The sequence below is a fragment of the Mesoplodon mirus genome (genome assembly GCF_964341445.2).
Source record: "Mesoplodon mirus genome assembly, chromosome: 4".
Taxonomy (NCBI): Eukaryota; Metazoa; Chordata; class Mammalia; order Artiodactyla; family Ziphiidae; genus Mesoplodon; species Mesoplodon mirus.
This window is the reverse complement of record NC_138979.1, coordinates 33,278,044-33,300,762: the sequence shown is the minus strand read 5'-3', so window position 1 is coordinate 33,300,762 and position 22,719 is coordinate 33,278,044. Positions and strand designations below refer to the sequence as shown.

The 22,719-nt window shown below is 52.0% G+C and overlaps 1 protein-coding gene across 9 annotated transcripts in view; it reads right to left on the bottom strand.

The window, feature by feature from the left end:
- Positions 1-1,171: 1,171 nt before the first annotated feature.
- Positions 1,172-22,719, bottom strand: part of FAH (fumarylacetoacetate hydrolase) — a 37,411-nt gene continuing 15,863 nt past the window's right edge. For 5 of the 9 annotated variants that reach the window (XM_082619597.1, XM_082619603.1, XM_082619604.1 and 2 more), the window contains 7 exons: positions 19,970-20,069; positions 19,076-19,206; positions 17,149-17,224; positions 14,957-15,003; positions 12,550-12,651; positions 11,668-11,785; positions 3,890-4,108 (listed from right to left, as the gene is read on the bottom strand). In XM_082619597.1, coding sequence (XP_082475723.1) covers positions 4,029-4,108; positions 11,668-11,785; positions 12,550-12,651; positions 14,957-15,003; positions 17,149-17,224; positions 19,076-19,206; positions 19,970-20,069 — 654 coding nt within the window. In that variant the 3' untranslated portion in view covers positions 3,890-4,028. The other 4 variants (XR_014293942.1, XM_082619599.1, XM_082619600.1 and 1 more) reach the window with 4 other exon arrangements.

The following is a 22,719-nucleotide window of genomic DNA, read 5'->3' as shown; positions in this document are numbered from 1 at the left end:
AGTCATCCATTTAGATTCATCATGGGCCACTGGTTAAAACACGAAGTGTGAACAAAGTATGAATTAATAAGGAAGATACAGTGATAATTACAGCCAATTTGCCTTGGGATGTTCATCACCGGATCTGTCAGCTCCATCTATTTGATCAAACGTCTCTAGTTCTTAACATACCATTGTTAAAAAGAGAAGATTTGACCATGAAAAGCATTTTTGTCTATTTCATTACCATTATACACAGGTAGGTTTCAGTGAGCTCGGTTCCCGAACTAAAGACTATTAAATTCACTTCTCATGTGAACCTGGCAATGGGAATTTCGAGATTGAGGCTGGAAAACAAAGAGGCTCATGTTGCTGAAGGTTAAGGGAAAGTAATCGTTGGAGAAATCCCACGCCAGACCCCCTATTAACATCCACCCTGTGTGTTTCTCAGACTCCAGGGCCAGATCCAGCGGGTTCATCCAGCATCACCAGCCCCTAAGCCCATTAAATGCACAGTGAGGGGATAAGTATGTGATCTCCATAGCTGGCATCAGCACTCTCTGGTGCCAGCGGGCAAGTGGATTGATAATGATTTTAGATGACTTTTGCCCACGACCCAGGGACCTCTGGTGAAGATCTGCCATGTGCAATAGCTCTTTAGGTGTATTTAGATGAGGAAAACAAGATGGGTCACTCATGCATGCTGATGCCAGGAGATAGAGCTAAGGGAACAATTCCAAACACAAGGTGGAGAACAGAGATTTCAGTGAAGCAAGCAGGAGCAGAGGTGGCCCTGGGAACACAGCCCACAGGAATTAAGAACAAACCCAAGGATGACTTTGGTCTTCCAAATTCAGAGAATACATGTTTGGATCAATCTTATCTAGATAGTAGGGCTCTGGGAGACCCTGGTGACTCTACAGTAAGTCCCCTACATACGAAGCTTCAAGTTGTGAACTTTCAAAGATGTGAACGTGCGTTTGCATGTCCAATCACGCTGTTAGTTCACGTGTCCTGAGTATATTGTCACATGCACGCATCCTCTACAAGTGGTTGTGCTTTTGTGCACTTTACTGTACGGTACTGTATAGAGGACAGTAGTACAGTATCTTTATTTCAAGCCCAGGATGTCTGGAAGCAAGTGAAAAGCAGCAGTATACAGCCGACTGTGTTAGTTGGGCACCCAGGCTAACTTTGTTGGACTTTCGAACAAATTGGACTTACGAACGCACCCTTGGTACGGAACTCATTCGTATGCGGGGAACTTACTGTACAGGATTTCCACTGAAATCAGCAAAGCATTGAAGACCATGGCCCCAGTGCACAACTTCGTGGAATAAAATCAGCTGTGCAAGACCAGTTCAGCCTCAGAGCACGATGCTTCCCAGCCTGTGTGTGGCAGAGACTATGAGCTGCACCCCACCCCTGAGGATTCCATTCTCCCCTTCTTCTTTAGCAGTCGAGCTCTGATTTTAAGCTGAGGAAGCAATGTGTTCAGTTAAAAGACTATATTCCCAGCCTTCCTTGCAATGAGGTGTGGTCTTGTGACTATGTTCTTGGCAATAAAACGCAAGAAAAGTGTAGTATGGGGTTCTCAGGAAGGCTGCTCAAAGGGTACCTAACTCATCTAGGAGGAGGGCCCTTCAGCCCTTCATCCCCCCAACCCTCACCTCTTTTTCTTTCTGCAAGCCTGGAACTTGGGTGTATTGGCTGGAGCTCCAGCAGCTTTTTGCACCATGCGGTGACCTTGAGGTTGAACCCCATGTGCTGAGGATGAGGACCCTGGGGCCCTAATGACACTGTGGAGTTGCCATACAAACTCCAGACTTCCTGGATCCAAAATGCTTTTAGGTGAGAAACACCTTAATGTTCCTTCGAATTGATAAACATGCTCCACTCTCAGGTCTTTGCACTGGCTGGACCCTCTGCCTGGAGCACTCTGCCCCAGATGTCCATCTGCCTTGATCCCTCACTTCCTCCAGCTTTCTAGCAAAAAAGCACCAAGAACCAGAGGCACTAAGGCCTTCTCTGACCACCCTGTTTACAACGGCACCCATTGTTCCATAGAACCTATCCCCATCTGTCATAGCGTAACCGAAAGTGGGGTCCGGCTGCTAGCCACTCAAAGCCAATGAAGGGGCAAGGCTGGTGGAAAGGAAAGTTTGCTTTACTTTGGATGTTGGGGGTGGGGGTGGAGGGCGGACTCCTGTCCTAAGGCTGACTCCCCCCCCAACCAACAATCAGGGGGCAAGAGCTTTTATAGACAGAGGGAGGGGGCTACATGCAGAAACAGCTCTGACAGTCATCTTGAAACTGGTCATAGGTGGTCTGACCACCATCATCTTGATGGTTTTAAGTACAGTTAATCTTCAGTTCCAGGGTTGGTTTGTTTCCATTTCTTTGAGGCCAATTCTCGGGATTGTGGCAGTTTACGTCATGGCTACAGTCTGGTCATCAGGTAGTTAACTTCTCCACCTGGTGTGGGTTTCAGTATCTATAAGACAGCTCACAGGATATGGCTCAGAAAATTATCTATAGCCCTTGAGAAGGAACTAAAGGTCCTTGACTATGCTTAATGACTAAACTATTATTATTTGGTCTCCTTTGACTGTTTTCTTTTGCTTCTGCATTTTCTCACTTCTCTGATTAAACTTATCCTTTGGCTAAAGTTTTTACACAGACAGAAGGCAGGCGGAGGACATGGGGGGCATAGACCATGGGGTCCGCTCCATTTCAATAGTATGTATCTTTTCCTTGTCCATTTGTTTCCTGTCTGTCTCCCTCCACTAGGAAGTAATCATCACAGGGCACAAGGGCATTGTAAGTCACAGCTATTCTGTGACCGCTGCACCTCTTGTGCCTAGTACAGTGCCTGGCACACACACTCAGTAACGATTCGGTGAATAAATGAATGAATGAGTAGCGTGATCTAATGGGCAGGCTCCGCAGGCTCAGTCATCCTCCCAGGCCCTGGTGTGGGGTCCATTAGGCCCAAGATGTGTCACCAGGCATCCTCTTCCCCTGTGGTCACCAGGAACCAGGCTGCCTGTCTGCAGTGGTCAGGGCAGAGGAGACGGGGCAAGACTCACTCTCCTGACTCTGGTGGGCTTGCAAGGGGAGAAAGGCAAGCCCCTGGCCCTTTTCCTGCCCTTTCACAGTTCAGGTGTGTGAACCCTTGACTTGGGGGCTCAGCCAAAGGTTCATAATGTGCTGATATGGCTACAGGGCCCTTGAACCAAGTCTGCACCCCACGTACGTCCATCAGTCGGCCCCAAGAAATACTGAACGTGAGGGGTACTGTGATGCGTAAATTTATGTGTCAACTTGGCTGAACCACGGTACTCAGATATTTGTTCAAACATCCGTCTAGGTGTGGCTGTGAAGGTAGTTTTCAGATGAGATTAACATCTAAGTCAGTGGACTTTGAGTAAAGCAGATTATCCTCCATAATATGGGTGGGCTTCATCTAGTCCGCTGAAGGCCTTAAGAGAAAAAACCTGATCTCCCTGGAAGAGGGGATTCTCCAGCAGACCACCTTCAGACTCAAACTGCAGCTCTTCCCTGGGTCTCGAGCCTGTGGCCCACCCTGCAGATTTTGGACTTGCCAGCCTCTACAATCACATAAGCCAGTTCCTTAAAATAAATGTCTCTCTCTATATACACATCTACTTGGTTGTATTTCTCTGGAGGACTCTAAGCTAATACAAGTGCCATTCTTTTTTCCATGTTCCAGAGAATACTGGGAGCTCTGGAATGTCTGAGGAGAAACATCAGACCCTCAGCCTCACTAATAAAAACTAGAAAACAAATTAATGAATGTCTCTCAAGGAAGCAGTACACACCTTGACCCACTGGGTCAAACCAAGAACACGAAGAGACGCTGCACACTCAGAGCCATGCCAGGCTCAGATGGAGAGGGAGCACGATGGGTTTATTTATTACTGAATGAAGAACCAGGCCTGTGGCCTCAGTGGGGGCCCCTGGTCCCCCGCAGGGAGGTGGAGAGGGCAGTGCTCAAGGCTTGTGTTTCCAGGAAAGCAGAGAGAACCTCAGGCCGCTGAGAGGGCAGGCAGCACTTTTCCTGCACACTGGCCAAAGCCAATGCGGTACCCGTCCCCCTGGCACTGTCCTGCAACAGAGGAGGACAGGGGTCAGCCACAAAGCTGCTGGGCTCAGGGGAACCAACGCCCAAGTGGCCACAGTGCCGGTCAGCACACAGCTGGGCCCAAGGCAGGAAGGCGCCATCAGAATGACAAACAGGTATTTTCGACAGAAAAACCACCTTCTCCAGAAGCTGGGCAGAGCTGCAGGAGCACCAGGATGGAACTCCAGGCCCTCCCTACTGTCAGGGACCCTCACAAGCGGTGCAAGGATGGCACAATGGCTTTCCTGAGAGGTAAAGGAATAGGTATAGGTCAACTCTCCGTAAGTAAGTCTGAGTTCAAATCCTAGGCTTGCTAATTAGCCTGAGGCTAGACTGACTGGGTTCAAAGCCTGGCTCCTCCACCTACTGGCTCCATGACCTTGAGCCCCCTTGGAACTCAGTTTCTTTTCTTTTCATTTTTGTTTTTTTTATTTTTAATATTTATTTATTTATTTGGCTGCATCGGGTCTTAGTTGTGGCACGTGGGATCTTCGTTGTGGCATGCAGGCTCCTTTAGCCTAGTTGCAGCATGCGGGATCTAGTTTCCTGACCAGGGATCAAACCTGGGTCCCCTGCATTGGGAGTGTGGAGTCTTTACCACTGGACCACGAGGGAAGTCTCTGGAACTCAGTTTTCTCATCTGTGAAATGGATCTAATGATAGTACTCACTGCACAGGGCTGTTGCAAAGATGATATGAGTTATTACACAGAGAACTCCAAAAGAGTGCCTTGCCCAGGGGAAATGCTCAGTGTCAGCCATTATGATGATTCTATGCTGGGGGATCAGGGGCAACTTGTTTAACCTCTGAGCTCAGCCCCCTTGTCTGCAAATAGGAATAGCAATCCTTACCTCTCAGGGTTGTGAGGATTCGATGAAACACGTGGCTGAAGCCCTAGCATGACATCTCTCCCAGAGCAGATGTTAAACAAAATTCTCTCAATTCCATTTCAACAGAAAGGCAGAGAGGAGGAGGCCCTTGTCCCTGGACCTGAGAAGGGTCCATTGAGTAGGAGCAGCTGTCTGAGTCAGAGCAGAAAAGTCTATGAGGAGCTGGGAGAGCAGCATGGAGGAGACAGGAGCAGAAAGGAGGGAACATCAGAGCTGGGACTTGACAGGTGGATATGAGTTCACCAGGGGGGACACAATGAAAAGGGTGTGCCGGACAGAGGGAACAGCGTGTGCAAAGGCACGGAGACCCAGGCGAGAGATGCACAAGGTGCATTTATTCAGTGAAGCTGTTGTGTGGGGTCCCCTGAGAAGCCAGATTACAGAGTGTTCTTAGAAGCCATGTTAAGGAGTTTGAACCTTTTCCTGAGGGCACTGAGGTGACTCAGGAGTTTTCAGCAAGACAGTGAAAGCTGTGTTTTACAGCTACGTTTTAAACAGCGCCCTCTCCAGTGGCCCCTAGAGAGAAGACAGATGGAAACACATAGATTTATGAGTGTCAGGCCTATACAGAGGCTCCCAGGCTCCTCAGATTGAGATGCTTCTCAAGCACCATGAGCTAGGGCAGTGTTGAGGTGACGGCCACCTGGCCCATGACGAACACGAGGGCCACTGCAGGGGATGCCCGTGACCTTGAGTTACACAAAACACCACCAGACCCCCTCACCTGCTGAAGACGACCCCCATATCTGGAGTTAGGCCTTCTGCTACCCAATGTGAAGAAGGGAAAGCAAGGAGTTGCAATATTCCCACAACCGAGAGAAACAAATCGAAGCTCACTGCTGAGAGGACTCCCAGCCAACTGAACACTGAGACCAAAGACAGCTTTGGGCGGCGGGGTCAGGGACGTCCCAATGAGCCCTTCCAGTGAGCCCAGGGACAGTTCTCACGGCCACTTGTAGCTCAGTACAGCCTACCCAGCCTGTCTCCTCCCACTTCCCCCCACCTGCCCAGTCATCCTACCGGTCCTCCCTGTGAGGGCTGCTCTGACTGCTGGCCTTCTCTGGGGAGGTGGCAGCTTGGACACCAGCAACATCCCCAAACCAGCCCCTCGCCCTCCCCGGCATCACCAAGGCACATCCTTGCCACCCCAGCGCTGACCCTTAACACTCAGTGTCACCTTTTGTCCAGAGCAACATCCTTGCCTATTCTCTTTCATTATTTTTCCATCAGTCACTTTAGAATCTCAATGCTCAGAAATATTCGTGTCCCTGGGGGGGGGAGGGGAAAGCCTATTAAAGCAAAACCTGGCAGAAATTCATCAATCATCTATCAAAGCGATTACATCCTGGTAGGAAAGCTGGCCACTTCCTCCCCATTTTACAGCTGGCAGGCAGATGGTCTAGATGGGGTTTCTTAACGTCAGAGACGACCTTTTGAGTCAGATGACTCTTTCTCATGAGAAGCTGTCCTGTCCACTTAGGATGTTTAGCAGCATCCCTGGCTGCCATTCGGAGACAGCCGGAACTGTCTCCAGACGTCACCAAATGTCCCCCACGGGGCAAAGCCACTCTGGTTGAGACCACTGGCCCAAAGGATGAAAAGTGAGGCTCTGCACCCAGCTGAGGAAGGTCTTTCCAGACTCCCAAGCTGCTACTCTCCAGTGCACAGAGGAGCTGGGGGTAGGTGCGTTCAGGCAGGGACGGAGGGCCCCGAGAGGCCAGAGCATGAGGAAAGTCTGCACCCAAGTCAGAGCGTGTCACCGAGCCCTGGGCAGAGGGGAAAAGCAGCTCCCTGCCTCCCTGGGTTGGACTCCATCAACCATGGAAATGGAAGAGAAAAGTATACTCATCTCCTCTGGAATGTTGTCTGACCTCACTGGCCCTTTCCTGAAAACTGAGCCTCCGCCTAGTCCCCACTCCATCCCACCAATGGGAATGAGAATCCATAGCTACAGCCCAGTTTTCCAGCTTCCTGGAATGCTACGCCTGCAAGCACACTAGGGTGCACCCGTCACTTCCCAGAGGGAGGAGATCCCAAGGCCCAGAGACGGGAGCCAGACCCAGCTGAGTTACTGGCAGAGCCAGGCCTGAAACCAGCGTTTTCTCTGCCACCAGAGCTTCAGGGGAGTCCCAACTGTATTATGTCACTGAATGAAACTAAAGGAAATGATCTGGGAAAGCAAATGGGAAGGGCTTGCAACTGTGGGGAAGTGAAGGTGGTGAGCTTTGCATTCCAAGGGAGTTGGTTGCATTCCAGGGCTGTCACCTGCCAACTGTGTGATTCTGGTCCAGCTGATTCATCTCTCTAGACCTCCAATGGTTCATCTATAAATCAGAGTAATAGCACCATGGGAATTAAATGTGATAATGCAGGTAAAGTGACATGCACGGTACCTAGCACACAGTAAGTGCACAATAAATTGCTGTTGTGTTACTGTTGTCTTCATCGTGGTTTTCTTGTGTTTCAGTTAAAGACTGTGTTTTAGTTAATGATTTTGTGTTTTAGTTAATGATAAATAGCTTTAGGCTAGACTTCTGGCTCGAGATAGGGCATGATTCTATACATTAACATTTTCCTTCTCTTATATTCCTATGGAAATGGTCAAAGCAATATAGATATAAGGGAAAAGTCTGTGGCAACACTAGAAACAAGAATGGAAATACTAAAAAAGATGGAACTTGTGTTGGGCGTTAGAAGACATGGAGGATTAAGGATGGTGGGAGGGGGTGGAGGGCATCCCAGCAGCAGGAACAGCCCAAAATGCCTGGGGTTGGCAGTGGGTGCTCTGTTCTGTAGACAGAGGAGGCCTCCTTGCCCAAAAGGTTGGCCAAGGCTGGAGCACAGGAGTGGATACCATTGGTTGGGCTGGGGCTTTTGGTCTCCCAGAAATGAGAACCACATGGCACCATAGGCAACATGACATTTTGGTTTAAGAGCACAGACCCTAGAACCCAACTGCCTGGGTTCAGATCCTGGTTTCTACACTTTATCATTCCAGTGGTTAGAAACGGATCTGGGGAATAGTCGCCCATGATGAGAGAGCAGGGAGATGACAAGGTGGCATCTGAGAGGGTACAGCCAGAGGAGTAGGAAGAAGGCTGGAAAAGAGCCACAGAAACCCAGCGTGGCTTCCAGCAAGAGGGTGGCTCACCCGGATCAGGTGCCAGAGGGGTCATGGCAGGTGAGGGCACAGCACTCTGCCCACTGTGGTGACCTCAGCAAAGGCAACACAGCTGACACGCCCATGCCCCCGGTCCACCTCCCCACATGCAAGCACAGGGCTCAAGTCTCAGCCACATTCACTCCCTAGAATTTGTCAGGCATCTCCTTCAGTGTGAAATCTCTTCTTCTTGTTTGTTTTTTTTTTTTGTTTGATTAATATATAACTTATACCTCTTCTATTGCCAAATGGTAATTTTTATTCTTGTTCCAGGGAATTCCACCAATCTATTCCTGTTTCTCTATTTTCTTGCCAACATGTGCATCTTCAGATCCAAGGAATTGCCTTTCTCTGAATTTCTCTGCCTGGCCTCCGTAAATCTTTCTGGAACAAGGCACTGTACACAGACAAACAAGTGGCCCTCGCAGCATTGTGGCTCCTTCCTCACCCCTTCCTTGGCTCAAATGCCAAGAACACATGTGAATCCCATCTGCCTGAGTACTCATCTCCTTTCTTCCAGGCCCTGGGCAGCCGCCAGGTCCACAGCGGCTTAGCTGGGGGCTTATACAATAGTGACAAGAGAGAGAGCTGAAGCCGTCACTTCCTCCTCTCCCATCCCATCTCCTTCCTTCCTTTCCTCAAACCAAAACTTCAGAAAACGCTTTCACTCGATCCATAGAACCACGACTGAGGGCCTGCAGTAGCTCTGGCAAGCACTGTAGGACCTCTTGATCAAAGCTGGCAAGGGAATCAGAAGACCCGAACTGTATCCTGCTCCCTCAGTGTGTGAATTTCCGCCAATAACCTACCTCCAATCAACCTAAGTTTTCTACTCTGTGAAATCAGGGCAATGACTTTCCCCAAGGGCTTCTGTGAGTATGAAACAGAATCATGGAAATGGACGTGGCTGTAACATGGTTGGCCCCCACAGATATTCAGGAACCGTTAGTTAAAACTGGTATAAGAAAGGGTATGATAGGGCTGTAGGAACAGTAGGGGCAAAATGGGTACTTACTGGTTAATTCTGGGCATCATTTGCTGCTGTCTTGAGCTCTGCCTACATCTTCTCTACCAAATCCACTTCATTTATTCAACCAACCAACAACCACACTGAACACCCACTATGTGGCTGGCACACAGTCAGACTGTAGAGAGAGGTAAGGTCTGGACCTTGTCCTCTAAGAACTCTGTAGTAGGCTGACTAATGCCCCCCAAAGGTATCAAATACTAAACCATGCAACCTGTGAATGTTACCTTATATGGTAATGTTTTTGCAGGTGTGATTAAGTTAGGGACCTTAAGACGAGGCGCTTATCTGGGTGGACCCTAAATGCCATCACAAGTGTGTCATAAGAGGGAAGCAGAGGGACATTTGACAGACAAGCAGAGGAGGCAATGGGAAGACGGAGGTAGAGACTGGAGTGATGTGGCCTCAAGCCAAGGAATGCCAGCAGCCACCAGCAGCTGGAAGAGGCAGGAAATGGGTCCTCCCCTTGAATCTCTGGAACAAGTGTGGCCCTGACAACACCAGGACTTCAGACTTCTGCCCTCTAGAGCCATGAGAGAATACATTTTTGTTTTAAGCCAGCAAGTTTGTGGTCATTTGTTCCAGCAGCCCTGGGAAACTAATACAAGCTCTTAGCCAAGCATGGAAACAGACATGCGTACAATTAACCAGAATTCAGTGAGTTGCTTGTGGAGAGGACAGACTGATTGTCCCTGAGCAACCAGAGAAGGCATCATGTGAACTGAGCCAGATTTAAGCTCAAAGGTCTGCAGGCAGTAGGGAAAGCAGGGTTATGATTAGAATGAGGCTCAATTGTGGGGTACAGAATCAGATGAGGGAAGGGTATGAATTTAATGAAACAGGCGACACGGTGCCATGAGAAAATCAGAAACAGAAGAGTAACAGGGGGAAAGCAGACCTGAAGATGATCTTCCAGGCACCATGAACAGGATGGATTGCAGGGGGCTGGAGCGAAGCTGTGCAAGCAATCCAGACACGGAAGGATGGTGCTTGGAGCAAGCCAGCTGCACAGAGATGGCAGGACACCTCAAAGGGATGGCCGACAGGATGTGCAGATGAAATGGGTCCAAGGTCCCAGCCCACAGAGCAGAGAGTCAGCAGTACCAAGACAGGGGCAGGAAGTAGGGGTGACAATAGGACACGGGAAGGGAAATGTGTGGTCGGCAGGCAGAGACCAGGATGTGGAGAGCGAGTGCAGAGAACGGGTGCCCCCTTAACCTGCCTGTAGGGCAGATGGGCGTGGCTGATTCCCACGCTTCAGGTAGGGACTCCTATTAAGGAGGGGTCAGGATGCTGGGCATTCTCAAAACTGGGTTCTGGAAAAAACAGCAATGACAATGAGGACAACGGTGAAGACCGTCACCAATTTTAAGCACTCACAAGGTATCATGCACCTTGTTAGGCTCTTTAGATATTATCAAAGGGCTTAAGAATTGGGGTTCTGAAGATAAGCTGCCTGGATGCGCAATCTGATTATGCATGACTTACTGGTTACAAGATCCTGGGCAAGTTATTTTCCCCCTGCTAGGCCTTCATTTTCCCACCTGTAAAATGCAAATGCAGCAGTGACAGTGGAACATGACCCCAGGGGGCAGATCCTGCACTTGCCTTGTTCACCACTGGAACCCCAGCATGGGAGTCACAGCAGCTGCTCCAGAAACGTCCCCTGAAGGAATAAACTGGTTCGTCTCATCCTTACAACCATGCTGTGAGGGTAACTACTGTATCTATCATTAACTCCATTTTAAAGATGAGGAAACTGAGTCCAGAAAGGTTCAATAACTTGAGGAAGGTCACAGGGCCTGTGGGGATGTGGGAGTCTAACCTGCGCCTGACCCTGAGCAGCGGGCTGCTGACCACGGCGGCATCTTCCTCTCCAGCAATGATATGTGGTCGACAGAATGACCCCCCAAGATGTAAGGGGTGCCCTGACCTCCTCGGAATGGGCTGCTGGGAAATCTCGTCACTAACTCAGCCAGGTCATAAGGCACAGGGTCATAGGGCACAAGGTCATAGGACACAGGGTCTTTGCACTGCAGAGTCCAGAACAATGGGAACCTGCCATTATTTTAGAACTTCGCTCAGGGAGGAAGGAGACAAAGCGGGACTTCTGCAGTCTTTTTGGTTCGGGGAGGCTCCGATTTAAAGTCCCTGGCAGGGACTTCCCTGGCGGTCTAGTGGTTAAGACTCTGCGCTTCCGATGCAGGGGGCGTGGGTTCGATCCCTGGTCGGGGAACTAAGATCCCACATGCCGCGTGGTGCAGCCAAAAGATAAAAAAAGTTTTTTAATTTAAACAAAAATAAAGTCCCCGGCAGCCAGGGTTGGGGCGAAGGCCAGTACAAGCAGACACACACCTGGGACTGCCAGAGTGGGGACGAGTTGGGACAGATGGCTTCCTGGGCTGATGGGTAGGACAGCGCCCGCGGGCGAGGAGGAGAGGATGCCCACGGGCCCCGGCCCCCTCACCTGTGATGATGACTTCATCCCCGTCCAGCAGAAACTTCCTGGTCTGTCCAGCCCCCAGCTCTATGGCCCTCGTTCCCTTCCACGACAGCTCCAGCATGCAGCCAAAGCTCTCTGGCTCCTTCATAACGGGAAAGGGAAGAAGGTGTGATAGGTATTTACATCACGGTGAGCGTGGTGGATCTGGCGTGGGCAGTGGTTAGCAAGGCGGGGGCCGGGGGGCGTTGGGAAGGGGCGGGGGATCCTGCGGTCCTCAGAGACCCTGCCTCGGTGGGACCACTGCAGAAGTGTCCTCGAGGCCGGGCACCCTACCTGCCCTGCTCACTCCATCCAGGACGCGGAGGTGCGGGATGCTGGACGAGCGTGCCCAGGCCCCTCCTGCCAGGCCCCTGCCCACTCCAGAGGCTGCGGCTTACCCAGACACTGTGGTGCCTGACCCCACCCACTGGGAAGAGATTCTCCGTCAAAGAGCCTGCAGTCTCGACCTTGCTGGAAGTGACTGGTACATGCACCACCCAAAAGTCATCACCAAGGGCTCATGGAGGGGGGCTGGGGGAATCAGTGGGCCACTCATCCTGGGTGGGGGCACTGTGAGGTGGTGACAACCAGACACTGTAGTGGTTTCCTGCGTCTGCCCCCGTGTCACTCTCACTCTCCCCCAGTACACAGGACACAGCCTCTCATCCCTACACCAGCCTCTTCTGAATTTGATAAAGAAGCCCCTCCTGCACCCAGAGATGGATGAAGCTCTGAGCAGGACAGAGTTGAAAGATACACCTGCTTCGGGCTGGAATCCCTTCTCAAGGGAGAGCTGAGGGCCCTCCAGTCTGTAGGGGGTATAGGGGTGCTCCAGGTGGGCAGCCCCCAAGGCAAGCAGATACTCACCGGCCCGCTGATGGTTCCAGAAGCCAAGAGGTCCCCCGGCCGCAGGTTGCAGCCATTGACAGAGTGGTGAGTGAGCTGCTGCAGCATCGTCCAGTACATATACTGCGGGCGAGGGACACAGAGGTGGGGACGGGCAGGGCGGGCTTCTCCCAGCCTCCTGGAGCAGTCCGCCAGCCTGCGCCACTCACCGAGGCCTTCCCTGGGCTCTCTCCCGGCCCTCAGAGCAAGGACGAGCTGTCCTCCTGCAGCTACCCTGTGACCCTCCCCGCCTCTCTCCCCGCCCCTTCACGAGCTACAGCCTCCGCTCCCCTGCCCCTTCCAGCCCTCCCCTAACCCACCTTCTCCACGAAGCGCTCCGTGAGGAGCCGAACTCACTGCTCAGACCCTCAATCTGCAATGTGCTCATCTGTCCATAATTCCACCCTGTCCTGTGATTACCCGAGTCCTAAGTTGACAAGGTCTAGGTCCTCGTCATAGCAGAAGCTTCTCATGAGCAAAGACCTCCTTTTTATTCTCCCACTCTGGGCTTTGGAACAGACACTGGGCAACAGAGCTGAACGACTCAAACAGGACCTCAGAGCAGACTGAGGAATGAAGGAGCACTGAAGGAGGTCAGGCTTGGTGGGAGCAGGCCAAGGACCACACGCCCCCGAGCAGCTCAGAGGCGGCACGCCTGCGCCTCTCCAAGGTCACAGCTTCTCAGATCTGCCACTCCTGGAGCTACACATCCAGGCAGAGGAAATCTTAGTAATGGATTCTTACCCAAGAGACCCCTTCAAGGAGGCCCCCTTATTCCTTCTTAGTAGCCTAAGGAGCCCAGAATAAAGTTAAATTAGAAGGGAGACGGGAGGAGAAAGGAATACATTGAATCAGAGGATGCTCAAATGGTCAACAAGCATATGACAAGGTGCCCAGCTGCATCAGTCTTTTTTTTTTTTTTTTTGCGGTACGCAGGCCTCTCACTGTCGTGGCCTCTCCCGTTGCGGAGCACAGGCTCCAGACGTGCAGGCTCAGCGGCCATGGCTCACGGGCCCAGCCGCTCCACGGCATGTGGGATCTTCCCGGACCAGGGCACGAACCCGTGTCCCCTGCATCGGCAGGCAGACTCTCAACCACTGCGCCACTAGGGAAGCCCTGCATCAGTCTTTAGGGAGATGCAAACGGAAATCACAATCCCCCAGAAAGGCGGAAATGAAAAGGCCGGAGACATCACGTGTTGACTTGGATGTGGAGCAGCCAAAACGCTTACATGTTGCTCGTGTGAGTATAAATTGGAACAAGCCCTTTGGAAAAGTGTTTGGAAGTACCCCTCAGCTGAGTATGGATATATATCCTCTATGACCCAGCAATTCTCTTCCTGGATATCCACCCAACAGACATGCGCACATACATGCACCAAAAGACTTGGACTAGAATGTTCACAGTAACTCTCCCCGCCCCAAAAAATGGAAACAGGGGCTTCCCTGGTGGCGCAGTGGTTGGGAGTCCACCTGCTGATGCAGGGGACACGTGTTCGTGCCCCGGTCCGGGAAGATCCCACATGCCGCGGAGCGGCTGGGCCCGTGAGCCATGGCCGCTGAGCCTGCGTGTCCGGAGCCTGTGCTCCACAATGGGAGAGGCCACAACAGTGAGAGGCCAGCGTACCGAAAAAAAAAAAAAAAAAAATGGAAACAACCCAAATGTCCATCAAGAGTAGAATGGAAAAATCCATTGTGGAACATTTATACTGTGAACACGATACAAAAGCCAAGAATCATGAACTGTCACTGCAAACTGCAACATGGTTGAATCTCAGAAACATAATGTTAAAACAAAAGAAGCCAGAAAGAAAAGAGTATATACCATATGACTCTGTTTTTATAAAATTTAAAAAACAGACAAAATGAATGTAGGGTAACAGAAGTCAGGAGAAAGTTTACACCTGACGGGTAGAGTGGTGATGTGCCTGGAAGGGGCCCCAGGGGACAGCTGAGGTCCTGGAGGTTTCCCATTTCTTGATCTGGGTGCTGGTTGCACAGGGATGTTGTTTTGTGAGAATTCATTGAGCTGTACACTTATAATGTGTGCATTTTCATATTTATGTGTTATGCTTCAATTAAAAGTTCACTTAAAAATAAGTCACTCTGATCAACCCAGCCCCTGGCAAGACAGGAGATGTCAGGGACTAGCCCCTTAGAGGAATATCTATTATTCGCCAGGAAAAGCACTGGCCGTGTCCATGCAGCCTCCATCTGGAGGGGTCTCTGTGACCTCCTGGCCTCTTTGGAAAGAAACAGGGCCATGGAAGCTCTAGGTCCACATGCTGACCCATCATCATAGCCCAAAATGGATGCTATTCCCCTGGTCCTCCCAGGAAGAAAGGTCTGCCTCACTTCCAAAAAGCAGTTTGCCTAACTTCAAAGCTTACCTTAAAATTGGACCTGCATATGGTAGCTGCTTGGTTCATTCCTTCTCCTGTTGGGTAGACAAGACAAGTAACATTGACAAAGAGAACTAATTCTATTCATCAAGGAGGGAGGAACCCACCTTGTTGGGGAAACTGTTTTGTGGTTTAAGCTTCCCATTGTCTAATGTGATTCTACCTAAAAAGTCCATGAACCAATGAGCTCATAGGATATCAGAGCTGGGAGCCGTCCACAGAAAGGATCTAGTCCACGGATGGCAAAGAGATGCACACAAGACACCACTTCCTCCTCCCACACCCACGGCAAACAGCACAAATTGATCACAGTACTGGTATCCTCCGAGATCAGAGGTAGCCTCAGAACCCCCCTTAACACGATGCTCCTGGAAGCTGATCAACTGGAGACAGTGTACAAGTTGAAACTGACTTGCCATGCCCCCCAGAGCCCTTTGGACAGCTGAGGCCATCTGTCCCCTGCCCAACTCCTCCCGTGATGGATAATGTGCTACTATTTCAACAATACTTATTAAACAATTACACACCTACTACACACAAGGTACCAGGCCATTGCTGTACCATTTCTGAAGAGTGCTAATAATCAGAAAGCTCTTCTACTGCCCAAGGACTGGCCTTCCTCCCCTGGCCCTGTCTTCCTTTCTGAGGTTGCACAGAACAGGTGTGCTTATCGGCCCCATGGAAGGTCAGGGTCCCCCAGGCCTGCTTCACCCAGACCCCAACTCAGAACATCAGAACTGCACATTCAGGACTGGTGTGGGGAAGGGTCTTGGAAGCCATCCCTGCACTCGGTCCTCCCTCTTCCAGGTCTTTCTACATCTCTGGGCACTGCAGCTTCTTGATAATCTTGTCCCTTTCTCCGACAGTGCACTCCCCTGGATGTTTCCAGATGGTCAGGATGAAAACAAGACAGAAATGAGCTCCAAAGAGGCATCTGTGGGTAGGAGGACACCAGCCTAGAGCTTATGACATTTGGCTGTAGTCTCAGCCTTTTCATCGGCTGGTTAAATGACTCGGGGTGAATCCCTTTTCCTCTCTGAGCCTCACTTTCCCAATTGATAACGTGAAAGTGTGGGACCAGCACAGTTTTCCAGGGGCGCTCTGGTGGCTATGAGGCTCTTCCTAGGAGCCCTTTCTTGCGTGGAGCATCCTCCTCCCGAGGGAGACAGCTCCTTCCTCTTCCTGGCGGACACAGCCTGCTGCCAGAATCACCTCCGTGAAGGATGGAGACCCTGGAAGCTGCAGTGAGAGAGCCACAGCAGAGCCTGGGGTATATAAACAGGACAAAAAGAGGAGAGAGATCTAGGAAGAAAAGAGATTGGCCAGAGTGTGGCCCAGGAGGTCTGTGTGCATCCCCCAGACTAGCCCTCTCCCAGCGCCAAGGGCCCCCATCAGGATCGGAAAGTGACACCTGATTCTAGCCAGGTGCAGGTGCTGTTCTAGACCCTGATGTGAATCGACTTGCTTACCGCTCACAATTACACCTTGAAGTCGATACCACCATTATCCCACTTTCCAGACGACAAACTGGCACAGACGGATTCAGTAACTTGTCCAAAGTCCCACCGCTGGGCGGGGGCGGAACGGAGACTCGAACCCCAGCCGTGGCCTGCAGAGCCCGGCTCTCTCTTACTACTGCTCCACTGGCCTGTTACCTCAGCCCAGCCGGGCAGCCTCAGGGGGACGTGGGCCCTGCTGCGAGGCTCTCAGGGCTGACGGAGAGCAGGACCCGGGGGCTAGGTGTGCTGGCTCCGTGTGGTCCCAGAGGACAGAGCCAGGCCCACGAGGACAGGCTTTCAAACGGGCACTGGACAAAACATGCCACCCAAGGGTGAGGGGTTGGCAGTGGCGTGTGAGCAGAGGCTCGGCAGACTTTGGTTGGAGAGGCTGGAGAGGGGATTCAAGTGGAGGGTGGAGGTCCCAGACTCCACGGTTTCTGGCCCTAACAGCTGAGGGCCCGGTGCTATGGGGCTAAGGCCACATGGGCCCCGTGCGGCTCGCAATGAGCATAAGGATGTCCCTTCCTGTTCTTTACAAGAGCCCCACGTGTCTCCCAGTCTGCAGCAGGTGGCACCCCATCACCTCCCCCCTTCAGAAGCTTCAGCAGCCACCTGGGCAATGGCACGTGGGCACAGGGTCCACCCAGCTGCTGGACACACCCTTCGACCCCACGACAGTACCTTTCAGGGTGACAGAGAGGTTGATGTCGAACGTGTAGGGCTGGTCGTGGCGGAGATATGGCAGGGGCTTGGGGTCCTGTGAGGGCAGAGCACAGCACAGAGGGGCTGGGCCAGCGGGCCGAGCTGGCCCAGGCTGAGCCCCACAGCCCAGCAGAGCAGCTGGCAGAGAGAACCTGAGGGAGAAGGGGTGTCCCCTCTCCAGGGCCCAGCACTGTGTCCCTGGACACTGGGGGACGAGGGTGGTCATGTGTGCTGGACTCTGGGAAAAGCAGCCGAGGGAGGGGCATCGGCAGGTCAAAGGTAGAGAGAGGACGCAGAAAGCCAGGGAGGGGAGCGCTGGGGAAGGGGGACCGTGGGAAGCGGACAGTGGGAAGGCCAGAGATGCGGGAACAAAGCCAGGCCTGCAGGGAGAGGCCAGGCCAACAGAAAGGGAAGGCAGAAGGCAGGGGCGGCCGGCAGAGGCGCTCAGCCCTTCTAGTGCTGGACTCAGTGTGTAGGCAGCTTTGGTAGCCAGGCCAGAAGGTCTGCACTTTGGCCAAAAGCAGTGTTTTCCCAAAGAGCAACATGTACCTGCATCACTAGTGGGCCATGGGACAATGCGGGGTGATTTTATTCTAATAGTTATGTGTTTCTCTTTATGATTAATTTGGTGGCTAGTAATGCGGATAGGGACATAAAGTTCCTTTTCTAAATACATTATGAGAGTTTTCAGATGGAAGCTGTTTTAAAGAAAAGCATTTACTAAATAATCGTTCAGAAGTGGCAAGGATCGTGAAGGTTGCACGTAAAGGGTATTTGGGAAGGGCTGGCATGAAGGTAGACAGAGCCCAGAGGTCTCCAGCAAGGGAGCAGCAGTGCCTGTGAACAGAGATCTGGACCAGGGGTGGAGCCTGGAGGAGATGACCAGGGGGTGTGACGGCAGGCCAGGCGGTCCCGGGAGGGCGGGCCTCACCAAAGACCGAAGAGACAAGTCCCCGAGACTGAAAATGATGGGGAGGGAGATGCTGTGGCAGGAGCGGTAGAGGAGGGAGCAAGGGGACAGGGTGAGAGCCGCACAGGGGCTTCACGAGGCACCGGCCTGTGGGGAAAGGCTCCAAGTGTTGGAGCACAGCTCCACGGGATGACAGGAAGGCTGAGAGGTGTCCAGGAGCCACGTGTGAGCAAGGCGAGATGTTCAGGCGAGGGGGAACGGGACCGGGGGAAGGGCAAGGCTCAGAGCTCAGCTAGGGCTGCCCCCATGTGGAGGACGGAGTCGGCTGGAGCATTGCAGGACTCTAGGAGATACAGGAGAACCAGGACAGGTCACATGCCAGAAGCCAGGGGGAGAGAGTGCCTAGGAAGAGTAGGGGGCCACCAACGGGTCCACATTGAAGAGGGCACAAGGCCCCGGCACTGACCAAGGTCACTGGGCACTTTGGTGAGACCACCGGTGCTGATGGGGTGGGAGCAGCGGCCAGACTGCGACAGGCTGAGGAATAAGGGCTAGGATTGTGAGACGGGCCTGGACAGTGGTGCAGGGACAGGAGGCTCGGGGAACACGAGGCTCAGGACCAGGACAGACGCCTTGCTGTCTGACTCTATGCTGCATTCTATCAGTTGGGCTCCAGGGGGCGCCATCACACAGAACACAACTTGTTGACCTGGAAAGTTGTACAATGTGGTGATACTGGAAGGGACCCCTTTTCCTGCCAACTGGCCAGTTCCCGGCCTTAGAGGATTCTAAAGGTTACAAAATTCCATGTTCTCCTCAAGAACTGTGCAGGGGGGCAGGGAAAGCACAAGGCAGAATGATTAGTGCCATGCCTGCCTGGAGGTGCCCACAACCAGGACCCCCAGCACATGGGCATCCTCCAGACCCTCTCCATGCCTGCTGGGCAAACAGCTTGGAGGCAGAGAGGCCTGGACTTCTTGCAGAGGGCGTGCTTACCTGCTCCGGGTTGGGCACAGCAAAGGGCATGAGGGCATCCATGGGCACCACCCACGGAGAGATGGTGGTTCCAAAACTCTTCCCGAGGAAAGGCCCAAGAGGGACGTACTCCCACTTCTGAATGTCTCGAGCTACAGAAGAAGGGCCGAGCAGGGCTTACAAAGGCTGACCGGGCCCCGCGGCAAGGCTCCCCCGCCTTCCCCTTGACCAAGGAGCACAGAGACACTCAGCACAGCCCTCCCCCACCCCCGTGCTCTGGCCCCAACCAGGCTGGCTGCCCCAGGACCAAGGACAGAGGTCCTCTGAGGTCACTGTGCCAGGCTGCAGCAAAGAGAAGGATGACCAAAGGGCAGGCAGGATACTTCCCCATGAAGGGGTTGGAAGCTCATCCTCACACTGGGAGGCAACACTTGCTGAGATTCACGGCACCACTGTCCTTCTACAAATGGCAGAGGGGTTGAGATGGGCTCAGAAACGGGGCGGCTCTGTTTGAAATCTTAGCTCAGCAACGAGCTGAAGTGGTCCCTGTGCCTCATTCCTCACCCGTGTAAAATAGGAATAGTGATATAATCAGTGTCTCGTAGGGATCTGGCAGGAGAGTCCATGTGACATATTCAGCCCTGGGCCTGGCACAAAATTGCTCAAACATCCGAGCTGTGACATCAGCCTTGTCCCTGTTCAACTTACAAGAAAACTGGAGCTCAGAGAGGTGAAGTCACTGGCCAAGAGCTCAGAGCTGAGAAGTCTGTTTGATACCCAAGCCTGTGCTCTCAGCCACTTTGACCAGCACCAGACCCAGGAGACCATCCACGGCTTCCCCAATACCCAGCCTTCACCCAGAGCAGAGTGCACGCAGGAAACTCAACACCAGGACGTCCGACATCCCGTAATTACCACTCCAGTCGTTCATAAGGACCATTCCGAAAATGTGCTCATGGGCCTTAGAAATGGGGATCGGCTCTCCAAGTTTGTTCCCAGGGCCTACAAAGAAAGCCTGACAAGGGGAAAGGTTGATGAGAATCTGGCTGCCCCAGGTCACTTGCCTGGAGGGTAAAGGCCAGGCATTTCCAAACCCCGGCTAGGGAGCTGGACCGTTGTGTACGAATCCACTGTTTCTATGCCATGACCGGCACCCGAGCAGACAGACGGCTACCCCGGGGACATGGTGAGCAGCTGCGTGCCAGTGCCCACCCAGGGCCCCCACTCATGGCCCCGATCACCAAGGCACCCCCTTTCCCTCCTTCAGCCCACTCCACGCCTCTGCCCTTTTCCCTTCACCCAATACCGTGCTCTGCATTTTAAGATTTGACAGCTACACCAGGCTTGTGAAAAATGAAAATATCAGGGTTTGTATTAGTGTCACAAAAAATCAGAAGGCCTCTGTGATGCAGCAAAGAGAGCCTGCCAGGGTGTACCCCACACCCCAACCCATCACCCACCGTCTCAGAGGAAAGCATCATCAGCACAACGTCCAGGAAACAAGAGAATATATAGACATCATTGGGGGGAAAAATTGAGAAGATAACTGTCAAAAGCACACAAAATCAGCTATGACATTTGCACGACCTAGGCTGCAGTTATATTCATTCTGTGACAGTGTTTAAATGTTGCAAATTTTTGTCAAGATTCTAAAAAAAAAAAAAAAAAGATGCCATCTTATAGAGAATCTTACCACCATCATCAAGATTATCTGTGCTCCCTACCCATTACTGTTTCTCCATACTATGACTTTCTATTTTTCCTCTGCCTGAGACCATATGGGACCTGGGACCCTGTGCTGTAGCGCTTGCACCTGGACAAACCTCTCCTTGAGCAACAAAACGCAAAGAAACTATAAGGGACTAAAAATGACTGCGTGCATGCACAGGTGGGGCAAATTATGGACAAAAAGATACAAAAGACCAAAAAACCCAAGTGCCGTTTCTGAAGAGCTGGGAGCAAAACCGATGTTGGGAACGAAAGCAGGGTACTGCGCATGCCCCCTGCACACACCACCACCTAAAGGGTGGGCAGACCACCTAAGACAACCCTCCGGCCCAACCCCTGGACACACCCCTACCCTCACCCCAGATAAGGAACAAGCTCGCCCCGCCCCCCCCACCCCACCGCCCCGGCTCAGGGAGCAAGGGAAACTGTTGTTTGTTCTCGCTGTCCCCTTCTGCAGCAGCAGGGGCCCCAATAAAGCCTTGCCTTAATTTGTCTGCCTCTAGTCAATTTCTATTAATTAAGGAGGCCAAAAACCCTGGGCCATATCATGCCCATCCCTTCCACCACCACCCTGCCCCACCCCGAAACAGGAACCAACACAGGTGAAGCATCTCTCTGCAGAGTCCTCTGTTCCCCAAGAGAGAAGACCCTGGCCCCCAACCAGGGGGCCCTGCTCTGGGGGATCGGGGTTGGGAGACCTCCTCTTAGGGTTCACGGGGCAGCCTCACAAAGGCATCAGGGCGCAGAGGGCTGGCCGGTAATGCCCTGCTGGGACGAGGGGACTAGTGCCCACTTGTTCCCCTCCTCTGGACAGAATCCAAAGAAATCACAAGGCAGGGCTGGAACTACAGGGAGGTCCAGCCTGCCTCCAATCAACCTAGATTCCCACGCCCCCAGCCCTACCAGCGGACTCCACAGCCGCTTCCCTCCACCTGCACGAGGAGACACTCTGTGAGCATCACCTGAAGCCCTGAGTGCTGACTTTGAGAAGCCCCCTCCGTGGCCTGCCCGCACCTCCCTGCCCCGGCCTGGCTCCGCTACCCAGCATCCGATGACCCGGCAGAGACTGAAGACACTGCCGGTGTCCTGAGATCTTCCCCTCCAGTTCAGCTCTTCCTTCCCATCTCTTTCCTGGTCCCTTGACCTTGGGAGCTTCCTGGAATTCAGTGTCCCTCTCAGAATGCACAGCCCTGCAGCATGAGGGGTCCTTGGGGTGAGGGAACCAACTGGATTGATGTCAACATCTGGCTGTGAGATGGCAATCTTGCTGTGCAGGATGTTACGTAAACTGGGGGAGAGTGTGTGAAGGATTCTGGAGCTCTCGGTACTGTTTCTTACACCTGCATGTGAGTCTACAATGATCTTAAAATAAGTTTAATTTAAAAAAATGCACAGCCCTGAAATAACCACAGTTCTGAGGTTGTGCAGGTCCAGCCACAAGTGCAATGAGGCTGATGTAGTTGATTCTTGTTATTGGTAATAATTATATTCTATAAAGTCATTAGAAACACCGAGTTAGCAAATACAGGTATATCGCTTCTAGGGGAAATACGGGGTTAAGTTCCTGCCAGCCTCTAGTCACAACATTCACATCAACAAATCAGCATATAACCTTGCTTTGTGTGTGCTTCTGTTTAAGGACCCCTGGTTTCATATACAGGCCTACCTTGGTCATATTTCAGGTTTGGTGCCAGACCACCGCAATTAAGCGAAGATCTCAGTAAAGCGAGTCACACTAAATTTTTTTGGTTTCCCAGTGTTTATAAAAGTTAGTTATGTTTATGAAATAATGCCATTTGCAGCAACATGGATGGACCTAGAGATTGTCATACTGAGTGAAGTCAGAGAGAGAGAGAAATATCGTATAAAATCGCTTATATGCGCAATCTAAAAGGAAATGATACAAATGAACTTATTTACAAAACAGAAACAGACTC